The 15000-nt window shown below is 41.0% G+C and overlaps 1 protein-coding gene across 1 annotated transcript in view; it reads left to right on the forward strand.

Annotated features, from left to right (window-relative positions):
• Window positions 1-893: 893 nt before the first annotated feature.
• Window positions 894-15000, forward strand: part of LOC144956936 (succinate dehydrogenase [ubiquinone] flavoprotein subunit, mitochondrial-like) — a 23092-nt gene continuing 8985 nt past the window's right edge. The window contains exons 1-5 of the mRNA XM_078887769.1: window positions 894-1021; window positions 10487-10588; window positions 11606-11767; window positions 13594-13737; window positions 13986-14150. Of these exons, the coding sequence (XP_078743895.1) occupies window positions 971-1021; window positions 10487-10588; window positions 11606-11767; window positions 13594-13737; window positions 13986-14150 (624 nt within the window). The 5' untranslated portion in view covers window positions 894-970. The remainder of the gene's footprint in view (window positions 1022-10486; window positions 10589-11605; window positions 11768-13593; window positions 13738-13985; window positions 14151-15000) is intronic.

Here is a 15000-nt window from a genome sequence, read left to right on the forward strand (position 1 = left end):
GATTTGATTATTTCGGACCTGGTAATACAGCATATAACTTGAAAAAACAGGCTGGTATTTGCCCACCCTGCCCATTATTACCAGCCGTCCCTGTGTCTACCTCACTCTCTCCGTCTCCCTTTTGTTTCTTTCACACATACACACACACACACACACACACACACACACACTTATATGTACAATCTTTACTATATATATTTCCCTCCCGCCCTCTTAATGCACAGTTTCTCTCTCTCTCTCTCTCTCTCTCTCTCTCTCTCTCTCTCTCTCTCTCTCTCTCTCTCTCTCTCTCTCACACACACACTCTCTCTCTCACGCGCGCGCGTATGTGTGTGTGTGTGTGTGTGTGTGTGTGTGTGTTAATGTGAGCGCGGTGGGGTGGTGTTTCTTTACTTGATTAGGTTACTCATGTTTAAGTTTTCCAAGAACTTCCACTTTGCTAGGCCTATGTTATTTTGCGCTCTGCTCAGAATGCATTTAATTTATCAAACTGCAAATTGAATGCCGCTTACAAAAAAAAACATATAGTTATGTCATATTTATTATGTTAGGTTGCAGTCGTATTATTGTATAAGTTATAAGAACCAAAATAATATGTGACCTTTTATGCTTTATGAAACAGGACAGAGCCATTAAGTCATTTCCATTTTTATCTCAAAGCAATGATATTATACAGTTGCGATACCTGAATTTGGGGTGCTACTACTTTAAGTGTTACAGAGTTAACAAACATTAATTGTATCCCTTCATTACATATATCTTTTTGTTATATAGTTTAAAAATATATTTTGAACACTCATACACATTTTGGGGTCGTTCATCTTGTGGGCAATCATCTCATGTAAGAGTATCGATCTCGAGTACTCCAAAAGTCAGATGTTATGACATCCTCAATCCCTTCCTCCACTTCCGGAACAGATGATCGCCTACCTTGAAAGTTCAGTGTTATTGTTTGGAAACGTCTGCTGAAATGGCATCGGTGGCAAGTTTGACGGTGAAGAAGGCAACTTCTGCTAAATTGGTGAGCGAGTGAGCATTGAATAGGAACTATTGCTATAATAGACATGCCAATTCCTTTTTTTACGCTGCTGGCAATCACAGAAACGAATTATTTCATTCAATAATACTTGACCTTGTGGTTTCTACCGGTTTCGTAACAATTTTTTCTTTTTCTTTGTGATGCGATTCAAAATTTAACATGGGAATATAAAGACAGATAGATGCATTTTAGCCACCTTGTTTATGTTATTATTATGGACTGTTCATCTATCCTCCCGCTTTTTCTGAATTAATATAGGCTCTGTTAATAAATATATTGTTGCAAATTTCTACAAGTGTAGTGTACGTGTCGACATAATAACTCTTGTCTACCAGGGTCTACGTCTCGTCTAGACTAGACTATACCTAGACGTCTAGACTACACGACTCTCAGTCAGGTGTTCTAAATGCCGCTGTGATTACCTATTCCCAGACAGGGTCTGCCAATAACGAAAATTGGTTATTCCCAGACGGGTGTCTGGGAATAATGACAGCTTTCTAATGCTGAGAATGTTGGCATGCATTGATTGATTGATTGAGATACTCGAGCATTTTGTGAGCCTTGTTTTGACCTGCATGACAGATAAGATTCTATTATCTATAAACCTATTACTATTATTATTTTATCTGTAAAAATCAGGATGTCTGTACTGTCTACTCAATAAATCTAACTCAATAGTATTAATAGTAATAGTATACAATCTTCCATCTTCTTTGTTATATATGGAAATTTGGTACAATAGGTATGTAGTAACTACCGTGATTGCCAGAACTCGGTATTCTGGCTGTAGGACTCCATGGCTAGGATGGGTCCAGATGGCCGGTGAATCACGGAATTACTGAGTTAAAACTAGATATTAAATAGATAATGTTAAAGTATAAAAATATAGCTTACCCTGAATCTAGCTAGTCGTAATGGTAGATAGGTATGGTCACAACAGATATGGTATGGTAGATAGTTTAGTGTAGAGCTTGAAGTGTGCAGTAGGTAGTCTGTAGGTAAGTGTAGTGTGTATCTGGGTAAGTGTGAAGTGTGTAGGTAAGTGTCTGTAGGTAAGTGTGAAGTGTGTCCTATCGAGAGGTCCACTCGGCTTTATATGAGCCGGGTCAGCTCGGGACGAGGCAGAGCGGAAGTAGGAATGACCATTGCCAAGGTCACTAGCCGTACGATTGTTTACGGCTAGAGATCCCTACACTGCTCCCCCCTCAAAAAGGGCAGGGTGGCTGGATGTGGGGTACTCACCTGCACCTTTCTGGAGCTCTCGGTATTACAGTGAACTAAAGGAGAGGAGCCCTTACCTAGGGCGCAGCAACAAAAAAAAAGGGGAAGGCCCTTTCCTAGGGCCAAACAAAAAATAAAGAAGGCCCTTACCTAGGGCCGAAATAAAAGGAAAGCCCTTTCCTGGGGCTGGGGCAAAAATAAATCTATTTACACGGTTGCTCGCCCTAGCACCTAGCTGTCTAAGACAGAGCTGTGGAGGGACAGCTCCATCGAGGGCTCTCTCTCCTTCATTCTTTTATTCTCCTCCCGGAGACGGGTGACCTCAGCCGCCTCGGTCCGGAGGGAGGCCAGCTCCTGCCTGGCCCTCTTAAGCTGATTCCGCAGGCTGCGGAAGTCCCCCGGCGGCGGCGAGATCTGTCTCGGCGGTCGGCTTGCTCTTGGTCCTCCCTCCTATGCCTGCTGGGAGGCCGATCGCGGCTCCGTCGGGCCGGGGTACTCGTTCTGTGGGCCCGACGGGGCGAGCGGGACCGTCTCCTATGGTCACGGGGCCTCCGTTCCTGGTTAGAGTTAGAGGCGACAGGGGAGGTCCGGGATCTATTCCCAAGTCTCGAGGTGATTGGGGGAGTCCTCGAGCGTCTACGGGAATTTCTCCAGGGTTGCCTGCGATTCCGAATCGCGTGCTCCGGGTTACGCCCCGGAGGAGAGCGCCTGCCGGCCGCTCTCGGCATCTCTTCTCGGAATCGCAGGAAATCCCGGAAGAGGGTTACATCCCGTGAGAAAGAGGTCATCTGCGGAGATTAAAGAAAAAGATTAGTGAGAACAGGATGGGCAAATGAAAGTGTTCAGTTGCCTCGCTTGGTTCTTCGTCAGGTTTACACACCTGCCGTGGAACCAGTCGAAACACCTGTCGCACGCAACCATGAGGTCTCCATCGTCCGGCTTTCCACAAGTACAGTACGTAATTTCCTGGCCAGACTCGATGGCCTCCCTTTCCTTTCGGATCCAGGCTGGGATAGTCCGGTCCCAACATGGCTTAAGGTGGTCATGGTTGACTGTCTTAATCTCCGAGTTCCTGAATTTGACAATGTATGTGGCGGGGGTCAGGACCGTGGAGATGATGGCTGGTCCAGTCCATACAGGTTTCAGCTTACTGGACTTTCCTTTCACATTCGATTTATCCAGGTAATAAACCGCCTGTCCCTCTTGAAGGAATGGACGTGGGCTTTGATGTCGTAGTCCCTCTTCGTCTTCTTGAGCTCAGTTCGGAGGGTGGTTCTCGCAGTCTCGTGGGCTATCTCTAACCCCTGCTGTAGAGAGTTGACATAATCTTCAGGAGACTGTGGGTTTGTACGTTTCCCTGGTATAACCAATTCCACCGGTGTGCTCAATTCCTTCCTAACATCAATTTGTTAAAGGCGTAGGTATGACAAGGAGGTTTCGTGGGCCTTCGTCTCTTCTGTATAAGGCTCCATCGATCAGGAAGAACAGGTTGCGGTGCACCCAGTAGAACTTTTCTTCCTGGCCGGACAACATCAAGTCCGACATTTCTGGGTCTGCTCCTAATTTCAACCATAATAGCAGGTGATGATCATCCGACTGCAGCTTCCTGACATCCTCCATGTCAATGTCGTCAAGGCCAACTTGTGTCGAGTCGTCTTGTCTTACGACTTGTATTTTGTGTCCACCCTCATTGTAATATTCAACCCATTGACAATTGTGTCAGGGGACCTGAGGGGGACAGCACAGCTCACTCCTGACGTCATCCGGGTAGAGTTGTTCGATCCTCTGATCTGTCGCACTTTGAGTCCACCCTCGTTTATGATATTCGACCCAGTGACAATTGTGTCAGGGGACCCGAGGGGGAATAGTGCAGTTCCTTCCTGACGTCATTCGGGCAGTGTCATCCAATCTTCTGAGCTGTGTCCTACGTCCGCCCTCGTTTATAATATCCAACCCAGTGACAATTGTGTCAGGGGACCCGAGGGGGACGACGTTGTCTACTTCTGATTCAAAGGTTCCCCATCTCTACTGTGTTCGGGTGCAATATGCGCATCCGCCACAAGGCAGTTCTGATAACGCCTTGTGAGGACGGTAGTGTTGGCAAGTGTCCGTCGTGGGAGGTCGAGATAAGGCATCAGCATTCATGTGCAGTGAACCAGAGCGGTGAACTATCCTCATGTTGTATTGACTGAGTTCTTCGATCCATCGAGCCAGTTGGCCCTCAATCCTCTTGAAGTTCATGAGCCAAGTAGGGCAGCGATGATCCGTTTGTACAGTGAATTCGCTGCCTAAGAGGTAGTGACGGAAGTGATTGGTAAAGCGCACAATTGCAAGTAGCTCCTTCCTGGTAGTGCAATAGGGCCGCTGAAGGGGTGTCAGGGTGAAGCGCCCATATGCAATCACCTTCTCTTCCTCTTCTTGGATCTGAATCAACTCGGCTCCGATGGCGAAATCTGAAGCATCAGTATCGAGGATGAAGTGACCTGTCGTAGTGGGAATGGCCAAGATCGGTGGGGAAGTAAGGCGTAGCTTGATCTCCTCAAAGGCTGCCTGCTGCTCATCACCCCAGATGAAAATTTTCTCTCTCAGAAGTTGTGTGAGGGGTTCTGGTATTCCGGCAAAATCCTTTACGAAGAAGCGGTGGTAATAAGCTAAGCCCAAAAACTTCTCTATTCCCTTAATGGACGTAGGTGCTGGCCGATCCCGTACAGTGGCAATTGATTCCTCTGTCATAGACAACTGGTTTCTTCCTACCTTCCTACCAAGAAGTTTAGTTTCTTTCCTGAAGAGCTCACATTTCCTGGGTTTGAGCTTCAGCTGGAAGGCACGAAGTCTGGTGAACACTTCCCTCAAGTTGTTGAAGTGGTCCTGGAAGGACTTCCCCAGTACACAGATGTCGTCCAAGTAGGCCAAGACAGAGTTCCAGTGTAAGTCCTTCAAGACGAGGTCCATTACTCTGCTGTAGGTGCTATAGAATTGCAGAGTCCAAATGGCAGCTTGTTGAATTCAAATAGGCCCCTCCTCATCCTGAATAAAGTCTAGATGGTGGGGCTTCTTTACATATCTGCACTCTGGTGCTGGGTTCGAATCCCCACTGTCTCCTAGTGCCAAGGCTTCCTTATTTCTTATATCAACAGTGGTCGTCGGCATCGAAAGGGTCCTTGGGTTCTGGAGCATCAGTGAAGGTATCTTCCATTTTGGGCACCGTGAGTGTAAAATAATAATTATTGGCTTCCTGAGGCTGCAGAGACTTCATAAACTTAACGATGTTCTTGGTACTACAGAAGTCTTTCTTGGTCATCTATACTCTCCTGATAGGGCAGGACGAACTGTCTGGCAGTCTGCCCAGAGACAATAATCCATGGGCTGCTCAAAAGAGCAGTAGTCCATTAGAATTTATTCACCATGATGATATTCACTGACACGATTATCCTTATCTTCTGAGAATAGACTATGGGAAACAGTGTCAGTAACAAATAAGCAAATCATAGTGTAACCTTAAGGAACTATTACGCCATGCAAGCAATCAATGCAAGCTAAAAGCACAAAACAAAAATCAAGCGGGCTTAAAGCCAAGTAATAAAACTAGCACAAGCATGAAGCCAAAAACAATATAATTAGGCCAAGCTCATGCCAAAGCAAGCAAATGAATCAAGCTGCAAACAAGCTACGCTCTGTAAAAATATAATATACGAACATTTGTATATAATAGAGTAAAGATCACAGAGTAATTTAATGATAACAATCTATACATCTTCACAACAAAACAATTGCTCCAGGTCGCAGTCATGGCCATGTCGTGCACCAACACTTCACTGACCCATGGTGCGCGACCCGAGCACAAACATCACAACATGTATCATGTGATTCATCGAGAATAAGGTCCCCCAACTCGAATCTTGGTCGCAACAGATAATGCACCAACATCTCTCTGCGCAGGCCACCAAGCTCGAGTGACCATCAAACTCAGTGAATCCAAACTATCATCAGATGGTTGCTTCCGAGTGGTCATCTCCACAGCTGCAGCCATGGTCAGGACATGCTCCGACATGTCACTGCACCATGCTGCCCAATCACAGTGGCCACACGAAAGCAAACCAGACAACTAACACTATTGGTTGGTAGGCCACTGCATGGTCAGGTCATGCTACAACATCTCGCTGCAGCATGCTCTTTGACCCGAGTGACCTCCAACCAATAAAACCACAAAGTAATTACCAATTATAAAATGGGGGTGTTTATTGCAGGATAGTTGCTCCCTAGGCCGCAGCCATGGTCGGATCATGCTCCGACATCTCACCGCACCATGCTGCCCAGCCCGAGCGACCATCAAACAACAAATCAAAAAATGAAGAAAAATCAGGTACAAATAATTAGGTATGGTCTATTGAAAGATAGGCCACTCCTCAAGGCCGCAGCCATGGTCGGATTATGCTCCAACATCTCACCGCACCATGCTGCCTGGCCCGAGTAGCCATCAAACAATAAATCAAAATTTAAATGCTCAAAGAAATATTAAATTAAAATCCATGACAAACAACATACAAATAATCATGTGTAGTCTATTGAAAGATAGGCCACTCCTCAAGGCCGCAGCCATGGTCGGATCATGCTCCAACATCTCACCGCACCATGCTGCCTGGCCCGAGTAGCCATCAAACAATAAATCAGAATTACAAATACTAAATAAAAAATTAGGTATGGTCTATTGAAAGATAAGCCACTCTTCAAGGCCGCAGCCATGGTCGGATCATGCTCCAACATCTCACCGCACCATGCTGCCTGGCCCGAGTGACCATCAAACAATAAATCAAAATTTAAATGCTCAAAGAAATATTAAATTAAAATCCATGACAAGCAACATACAAATAATCATGTGTAGTCTATTGAAAGATAAGCCACTCCTCAAGGCCGCAGCCATGGTCGGATCATGCTCCAACATCTCACCGCACCATGCTGCCTGGCCCGAGTAGCCATCAAACAATAAATCAGAATTACAAATACTAAATAAAAAATTAGGTATGGTCTATTGAAAGATAAGCCACTCCTCAAGGCCGCAGCCATGGTCGGATCATGCTCCAACATCTCACCGCACCATGCTGCCTGGCCCGAGTGACCATCAAACAATAAATCAAAATTTTACAAATACCAAATAAAAAATTAGGTATGGTCTATTGAAAGATAGGCCACTCCTCAAGGCCGCAGCCATGGTCGGATCATGCTCCAACATCTCACCGCACCATGCTGCCTGGCCCGAGTGACCATCAAACAACAAACCAAAAATTATACAAATACTAAATAAAAAATTAGGTATGGTCTATTGAAAGATAGGCCACTCCTCAAGGCCGCAGCCATGGTCGGATCATGCTCCAACATCTCACCGCACCATGCTGCCTGGCCCGAGTGACCATCAAACAACAAACCAAAATTATACAAATACTAAATAAAAAATTAGGTATGGTCTATTGAAAGATAGGCCACTCCTCAAGGCCGCAGCCATGGTCGGATCATGCTCCAACATCTCACCGCACCATGCTGCCTGGCCCGAGTGACCATCAAACAATAAATCAAAATTATACAAATACTAAATAAAAACAATTAGGTATGGTCTATTGAAAGATAGGCCACTCCTCAAGGCCGCAGCCATGGTCGGATCATGCTCCAACATCTCACCGCACCATGCTGCCTGGCCCGAGTAGCCATCAAACAATAAATCAAAATTATACAAATACTAAAATAAAAAATTAGGTATGGTCTATTGAAAGATAGGCCACTCCTCAAGGCTGCAGCCATGGTCGGATCATGCTCCAACATCTCACCGCACCATGCTGCCTGGCCCGAGTAGCCATCAAACAATAAATCAAAATTATACTAAATATGAAAATAGGTACGGTCTGTTAAAAGATAGACCACTCCCCAAGGCCGCAGCCATGGTCGGATTATGCTCCAACATCTCACCGCACCATGCTGCCGGGCCCGAGTGATCATCAAACAACAAATCAAGAAGAAAAAAACAGACTTAAAAAATAATAAAAATGAACCACACAAATCACTAAGGGATCCTCTCAGGAGAGGAAGGTGTGTGAAAGAAAAAGAATAACTGAAGATATATAATAAAATCAATAGAAAGAGTAACCACAATCACAATGTAGCACTGGACAAACAAAATCAATTCAAGGACAGAACAGATCACAAGAACTCAACTAATCACAGTCATAAGCAATAAACAAAGTCAAGTCAAGGACAAAGCAAATCACAAGAATACAACTATCACAGTCATAGGCAATAATCAAAGTCAAGTTAAGGACAAATCAAATCACAACAATTCACAATAAATCACCAAAGATATGAACTAATCACTAATCACAGTTATAGGCAATAACAAAACAAACAAAAAATATTTCCAATAAAAAAAAATAAAAAATAAATCAAATGTAAAAAAAAAATCATGAAACATGACACCGTCCACAAGGTCACCAGACAGGTGTGACCTTGGAGTCAAGGACAAGGACGACCTTGACACGATCAAACAAAATTCACGAATTGAAATTACCTACAGCTGAAAGAAAAGGGAAGGGGGCGTGGTCATACATATCAATATCACCAATATCACAGCACAGAATTCATTCAAGATTGAATATAAGAATTATAGTGGAAAATACACGATGAAAAATAACGAAGTATTCACACGGTAAAAATCAACGAAATTCGAACTCCCATTCAACGAAATACGACGGTAGGAATTAATAAAATGGATAATGTAAAAAGTAGAAAAAAGTTTTCGCTCGTGACGCCATTGTAGTAACTACCGTGATTGCCAGAACTCGGTATTCTGGCTGTAGGACTCCATGGCTAGGATGGGTCCAGATGGCTGGTGAATCACGGAATTACTGAGTTAAAACTAGATATTAAATAGATAATGTTAAAGTATAAAAATATAGCTTACCCTGAATCTAGCTAGTCGTAATGGTAGATAGGTATGGTCACAACAGATATGGTATGGTAGATAGTTTAGTGTAGAGCTTGAAGTGTGCAGTAGGTAGTCTGTAGGTAAGTGTAGTGTGTATCTGGGTAAGTGTGAAGTGTGTAGGTAAGTGTCTGTAGGTAAGTGTGAAGTGTGTCCTATCGAGAGGTCCACTCGGCTTTATATGAGCCGGGTCAGCTCGGGACGAGGCAGAGCGGAAGTAGGAATGACCATTGCCAAGGTCACTAGCCGTACGATTGTTTACGGCTAGAGATCCCTACAGGTATTAGATATTAAAGTATCATGATTTAAGTTAAACAATGTTGGTACATCTGACTTGCTAGACTAATAATTAAGAAGAAAATAAAATTCATAGTATAACTGTATAGGTGCTGTTAATTTTTCCATGGATCTGCAGAAATCCGCTGTTTTGGAGACAGACAGAGAATATTCTCCTTTTCAGCATCTTTTTCGATGTTCATGATATCCATTTTTTAAATTAAAAAAAAAAAAGGAATTATATATATATAAATATTTTTTTGGCGAAATTATCATCTCCCTTTCATTTCAGCAAATCTTTATAAATGATCAGTGAAGACTGTGTGACTGTAAATGATAGTTTATCATTTCTATTGCTGTAAATAAATGTGGGGGTTAATGTTGATTAAATAGGGGCAACAATTTTCCTCCTTTTCACTTTTTGTCACCATCAGCTCTGTTATCACTGTTATATATGCTTGTTTCTGATTCTGAGAGCCCTGGTTTATATTTAAAATAATTTATGTCATTGAAAGAAGTCAGACATGAGACGGTGATGAATGAATTCTTATGAACCTAAATATGGATTCCCAATAGCTCAGTTGGTAGAGCACTCACCTCACACACAAAGGGACTGAGGTCGATCCTGGGTGCAATCAAGATTTTTTTTTCTGACCTTCTGTCCACCCAGCAGTGATTGGGTAGCTGGGGCCTGTTAGATTTGGTGGAACTTTCTTTGCGATAGACTAGCGCCCTATCCAAAGGATAGCATAGCAAGCAATTGCTATTGTCCGTTTCACGCTATAGAAACCGGGATAAACTCCGGCTCAATGGGCCGAATGGCTCTAACTCTGAGGGACTAATTTTTTAATTTTTTAAATATGGATTAGCAATCCTTTTATAGTTGAAATTCCCACTATCATAATGAAATTAATGAAAGGGCTTGTTTAATAAATATGGGCATTGGCTTGTAACCCATTCATTCTCTTTTTGTTTTGTTTCAGTTATATAACCTAGCTAAACCTGTCGTTGCATCATCCACAAGAGATTTCCACTTTCGTATCCATGGGAGGAACACAGATGCAAAAGTATCCAATTCATCAGAGGTAAGGCGACATAACATTGAGTTTCAGATACTAGGATTTATAAAAAAGAAAGCTGATCTTTTATATAGCGCAATATCCACTAAACATGCTCAAAGCGCTTTACAAAGGGGTCCCTGACCAACAGCAATACTTAACATGTAGGACTAGACGTGTCGTCTATTTGGCGAAATTACAATTTTTTTCCAACAGAGACAACGCTATTAACGGCCAGGTTCTCATTTTACATCTGAGTACGGTGAGAGGATATTACTAAAGAGCTTTTTCCAAGGACTCAACTATGTGCTGAGCAAGGCTTGAACCCAGGACCTTCCGATCCGAAAGCAAGTGTCATACCACTAGACCACTTAGGATGATTACACGTTGATTAAGTTATTAAGATACTACTAGGATAAAGGTTTGAGAAGCTGTGTGTAAAACAGTGCCAGAGAAAACAGAAAGAATATAAGTGCAAGGGAGAAAAGAACCAACCCACAAAATCAGCATGTCTCAACTGGTAAGATGTGCTACCGTTACTCTGTGGTGTAACAATATCACGTCTGACTGGTTATCAGGAGGTCTGCAGTTCGGTCCCTAGTCGAGGTCTCTGTGATGTGGTTGTAATTGAAGTTGTAGCATGTTTTTCTGGTAATCAAGAGCTCTGATGTTCGGTCCCCAGTGGAGGCAGGCTGATCTTTAGCGATGGTTTTTGTTGTTGATGTTGTTTTTTTTTGTTTTTTTGTTTTTTTGTTTTATTTGTCTTTCTGCTTTGTCTGGCTTTGTTACATGCACACCTTTTCAGATGTTTGTTATTATACTTGTTTCTATTATAATCATCATCATTATTATCATCAGCAGTATTATTATTATTATTATTATTATTATTATTATTATATTATATTATTATTATTATTATTATTATTATTATTATTATTATTATTATTATTATTATTATTATTATTATCATTAGTGTAATTGTTGTTGTTGTCGTCCAGGGAAACCTGTTTGTAACATTTTAAATTATTATTTTTTTCACCAAAGATTTCCAGGGATTATCCTGTTGTAGACCATAAATATGATGCTGTGGTGGTCGGTGCCGGAGGTGCTGGTCTCCGTGCTGCCTTTGGTCTTGCTAATGAAGGCTTCAAGACAGCTTGTATCACCAAACTATTTCCCACCCGATCCCACACAGTAGCAGCACAGGTAAGAAGAATGTCTGATGCTATGTTTTTATGCTGTTTGCTCTCTTAGGCCACATCTCATTATCAATATAAAAAAAATAAAAATTTGAGCGTTATATAGCGCAATATCCACTAAATGTGATCAAAGCGCTTTACAAGGGGTCCCTGGTTAACAGCAACATTTAACATGTAGGACGGGACATGACGCCTGTTAGGCGATATTACAATTTTTCGGACAAAGACAACACTGTTAACGGCCAGGTACTCGTTTTACACCTAAGTACGGTGAGAGAATGTGAGTAAAGAGCCTTTTCCAAGGACTCAACTATGCGCCAAGCGCGAGGTTCGAACCCAGGACCTTCCGATCCGAAAGCGAGTGTCATACCACAAGACTACATAACCGCATCAGTACTTGGATGGAGATTTCATCGGTTTATATGAAGCTGTGCTACAAGGTCGTTTTTTGTGGCTTTTTCACCACAAAAATAATCTGATATAAGTTATTTGGAACATTTAAGGAAAAAAATTCATTTACATCCGTTTCTATCATTTGAATCATGTAAATTAAACCAAAAACTGGCAACCAAGCTGCAATAGAATAGCAGAGAAATAGTTTTCCAAAGGATTTTCAAAAGTTTTTAAAGGTTATAAACTATTTTGATTCTAGATCGTCAGTTTTTTTGGGATTATTTTTCATTATTTGATCCAGAGTAACTGATGGAGACATATTTTTTTCTTAGTTTTTCCAAATAGCCTGTTAATGGAATATTTTTGTGGAGAAGGCTGTTAAGACTACATTTTGGCACAGCCTCATTTTGACTAAGGTCACGTCGCCTCATATATATATCGATTTTCGGCAGATCAAACTATGAAGTCTCGATTTTCACGATCAGATGATCAAAACACTGAAGTCTACCTAAGAGCTTTGCGCGCCATGTTTTATTTAATTTTGGGTGGATCAGACCTTTTTTTTTTTAATGGGACAAATTCCTTTCAAAGTTAGATTCCGATTTTTTTTCTTTCAGTTATGGATTCTGTAAAACTGATAGTGTGGAAAGACAGTGATTAAAAAATAATTGAATATTTCCTCAGAAATTGATTTATGGCCAAGATGAACTACAGTATATCAATTTTAAAGAATTTTAAAGTTAAAATGATAATCCACATAAGAAAGATGCTTTTTGGGTTGACACAGATGTTTACAATTCAAATTTGGATTTCTTTCCACAAACTCATTCTCACTCAATCAATCCCCTCTATTGCCGTCTGGTGTTTGAGGCAATAGTAATTGATCACCAATGTTCTCAGTTTTTCACTACATGGGTTACAAGTTTGCAGGCTGAGGCCCTAGGGATTTTTTTCTCTCTGTATAAACTTTTAGTTTGAGGAGGCCAGTGGCAGATCTTGAGTACTTTTGTCTTGCTGAATTTTGTTTTTGAAAGAAGAAAGAAGAGAATAGAAAAAAGAAATGGAACAGATAGTGATAAAAACTCTGTTAAAGGAATAGATTATTTACTTCAATTTATCCACTTACTAAAAGCTTCTATTTATATATATAAAGAAGTAACATTTGATATGGAGTTCAGGATGATTGTGATAGGAACAACTTTTTCATTTCACTCTTAGATTTTTGTTGTTGATGTATTAAATAAATAAAATAATAAATATATAATGTTATCCTTTTGTTGATATGATTGATAAATAATGTTATACTACTTCTCTTACTCTTAATCTTTTAATTTTGTTTTCCCCCTTCATAGTTGTTGTAGAATTTTTTTTGGGACAATCACATCTCTGGCTGGAATGGGAATTAATAACTCTATTTATTCTTTGTATTTGTTCATAAAGGGAGGTATCAATGCAGCCCTTGGCCACATGGAGGAGGACCACTGGCAATATCATTTCTACGACACAGTCAAGGGCTCTGACTGGCTGGGAGATCAAGATGCCATTCATTACATGTGCGAAGAAGCTCCAAAAGCTGTCATCGAGGTTAGTTATATCGTTTCTTACATTTGTCGTTTTTCTCCCTTATAGATTTAACTTCCATAAAATTTATAACAACACAAGTAAAAGCAATATGTATGTGACTGGTGGTGAAATGCAATGGATGGTTTCATAATGATGTTATCAGTAAAATTGAGATTGGGCATGTCTTTGAATTCATCAATCATCATTAGTTTATAGCAATTTTTATAAATCTCTTTCTTTTGTTTTTTGTTCTTTTGTTTTGTTTCTAGTTGGAGAATTATGGAATGCCATTCAGTCGTTTGGAGAATGGTAAAATTTATCAGAGAGCTTTTGGAGGTCAAAGTTTGAAGTTTGGAAAAGGAGGTCAAGCACACAGGTGTTGTGCTGTTGCTGACAGAACAGGACACAGTCTTCTACACACACTCTATGGACGAGTAGGTCATTTTGTATAGTGGCTTGTTTTAAAGATTATGCCTTTAAAAAAATTATTTGTTTGGAACATTAATCCATTAAGAATCCATATGCAAGGTTGCCAATTTTCCATATATTTATGGAATTAAGTATGTTATAAACCCTCAGTTTATTTTCCAATACATATAATGTCTTTTTACTGGAGTTGAGCACTCAGAAAGGGGTCGTCAGTATATGTGTTTACGTAAAAGTTCAGTTCGTTTTTGCCTCTTAAATTGGCAACCTTGCTTATGATTGTGCAGGAGGTCACTTGCTGTGTCTTCTATCCCGCTATATCTGTTTTCTGAGTTGCTCTGTCTTTGTCTTGGTTGGTCTTGTCCTGGCCCTTGCCAGGGTCCTTGGCAAAGAGGGAAACAGTCAAATGCATAATGTTAGTTTTGGGAGGAGGTAATTGAGTGTATTCCTCTGTGCTTGTGTCTGAATGAGACTTTTAGGTGATCTCAGACTAAGTACATTGATGGTGTGCTCTTGGAATCTACATGTCTCCCATTTGAGCCATTCTCCTCTGCCTTACTTTTTCTCATGTGCTTTCAATTGTAAATCTAGAATATTTGACTATCCCATTTTCCTCCTTTTTACTGGTGCTGAAGTGACTTATATGTGTCATCGTGGCTTGTGTCATGATTTGACAATCTTTTTATAAGAAAACAGTTTAATTTTTATGTTTGTTTTTATTCTTCTTTGTATGAATGTGTTTTGAATGGCATATTGTAATTGTGACTTTGATATTGTATTGTAAAGAGCTGTTTATACATGGAATAAGTACGGTATAAATGATTTACATTATTATTATGTTGAAAAACAATACATTTT

The sequence above is a fragment of the Berghia stephanieae genome, chromosome 11 (assembly GCF_034508935.2).
Source record: "Berghia stephanieae isolate SIO BIC M18660-M18661 chromosome 11, UCSD_Bste_1.3, whole genome shotgun sequence".
NCBI lineage: Eukaryota > Metazoa > Mollusca > Gastropoda > Nudibranchia > Aeolidiidae > Berghia > Berghia stephanieae.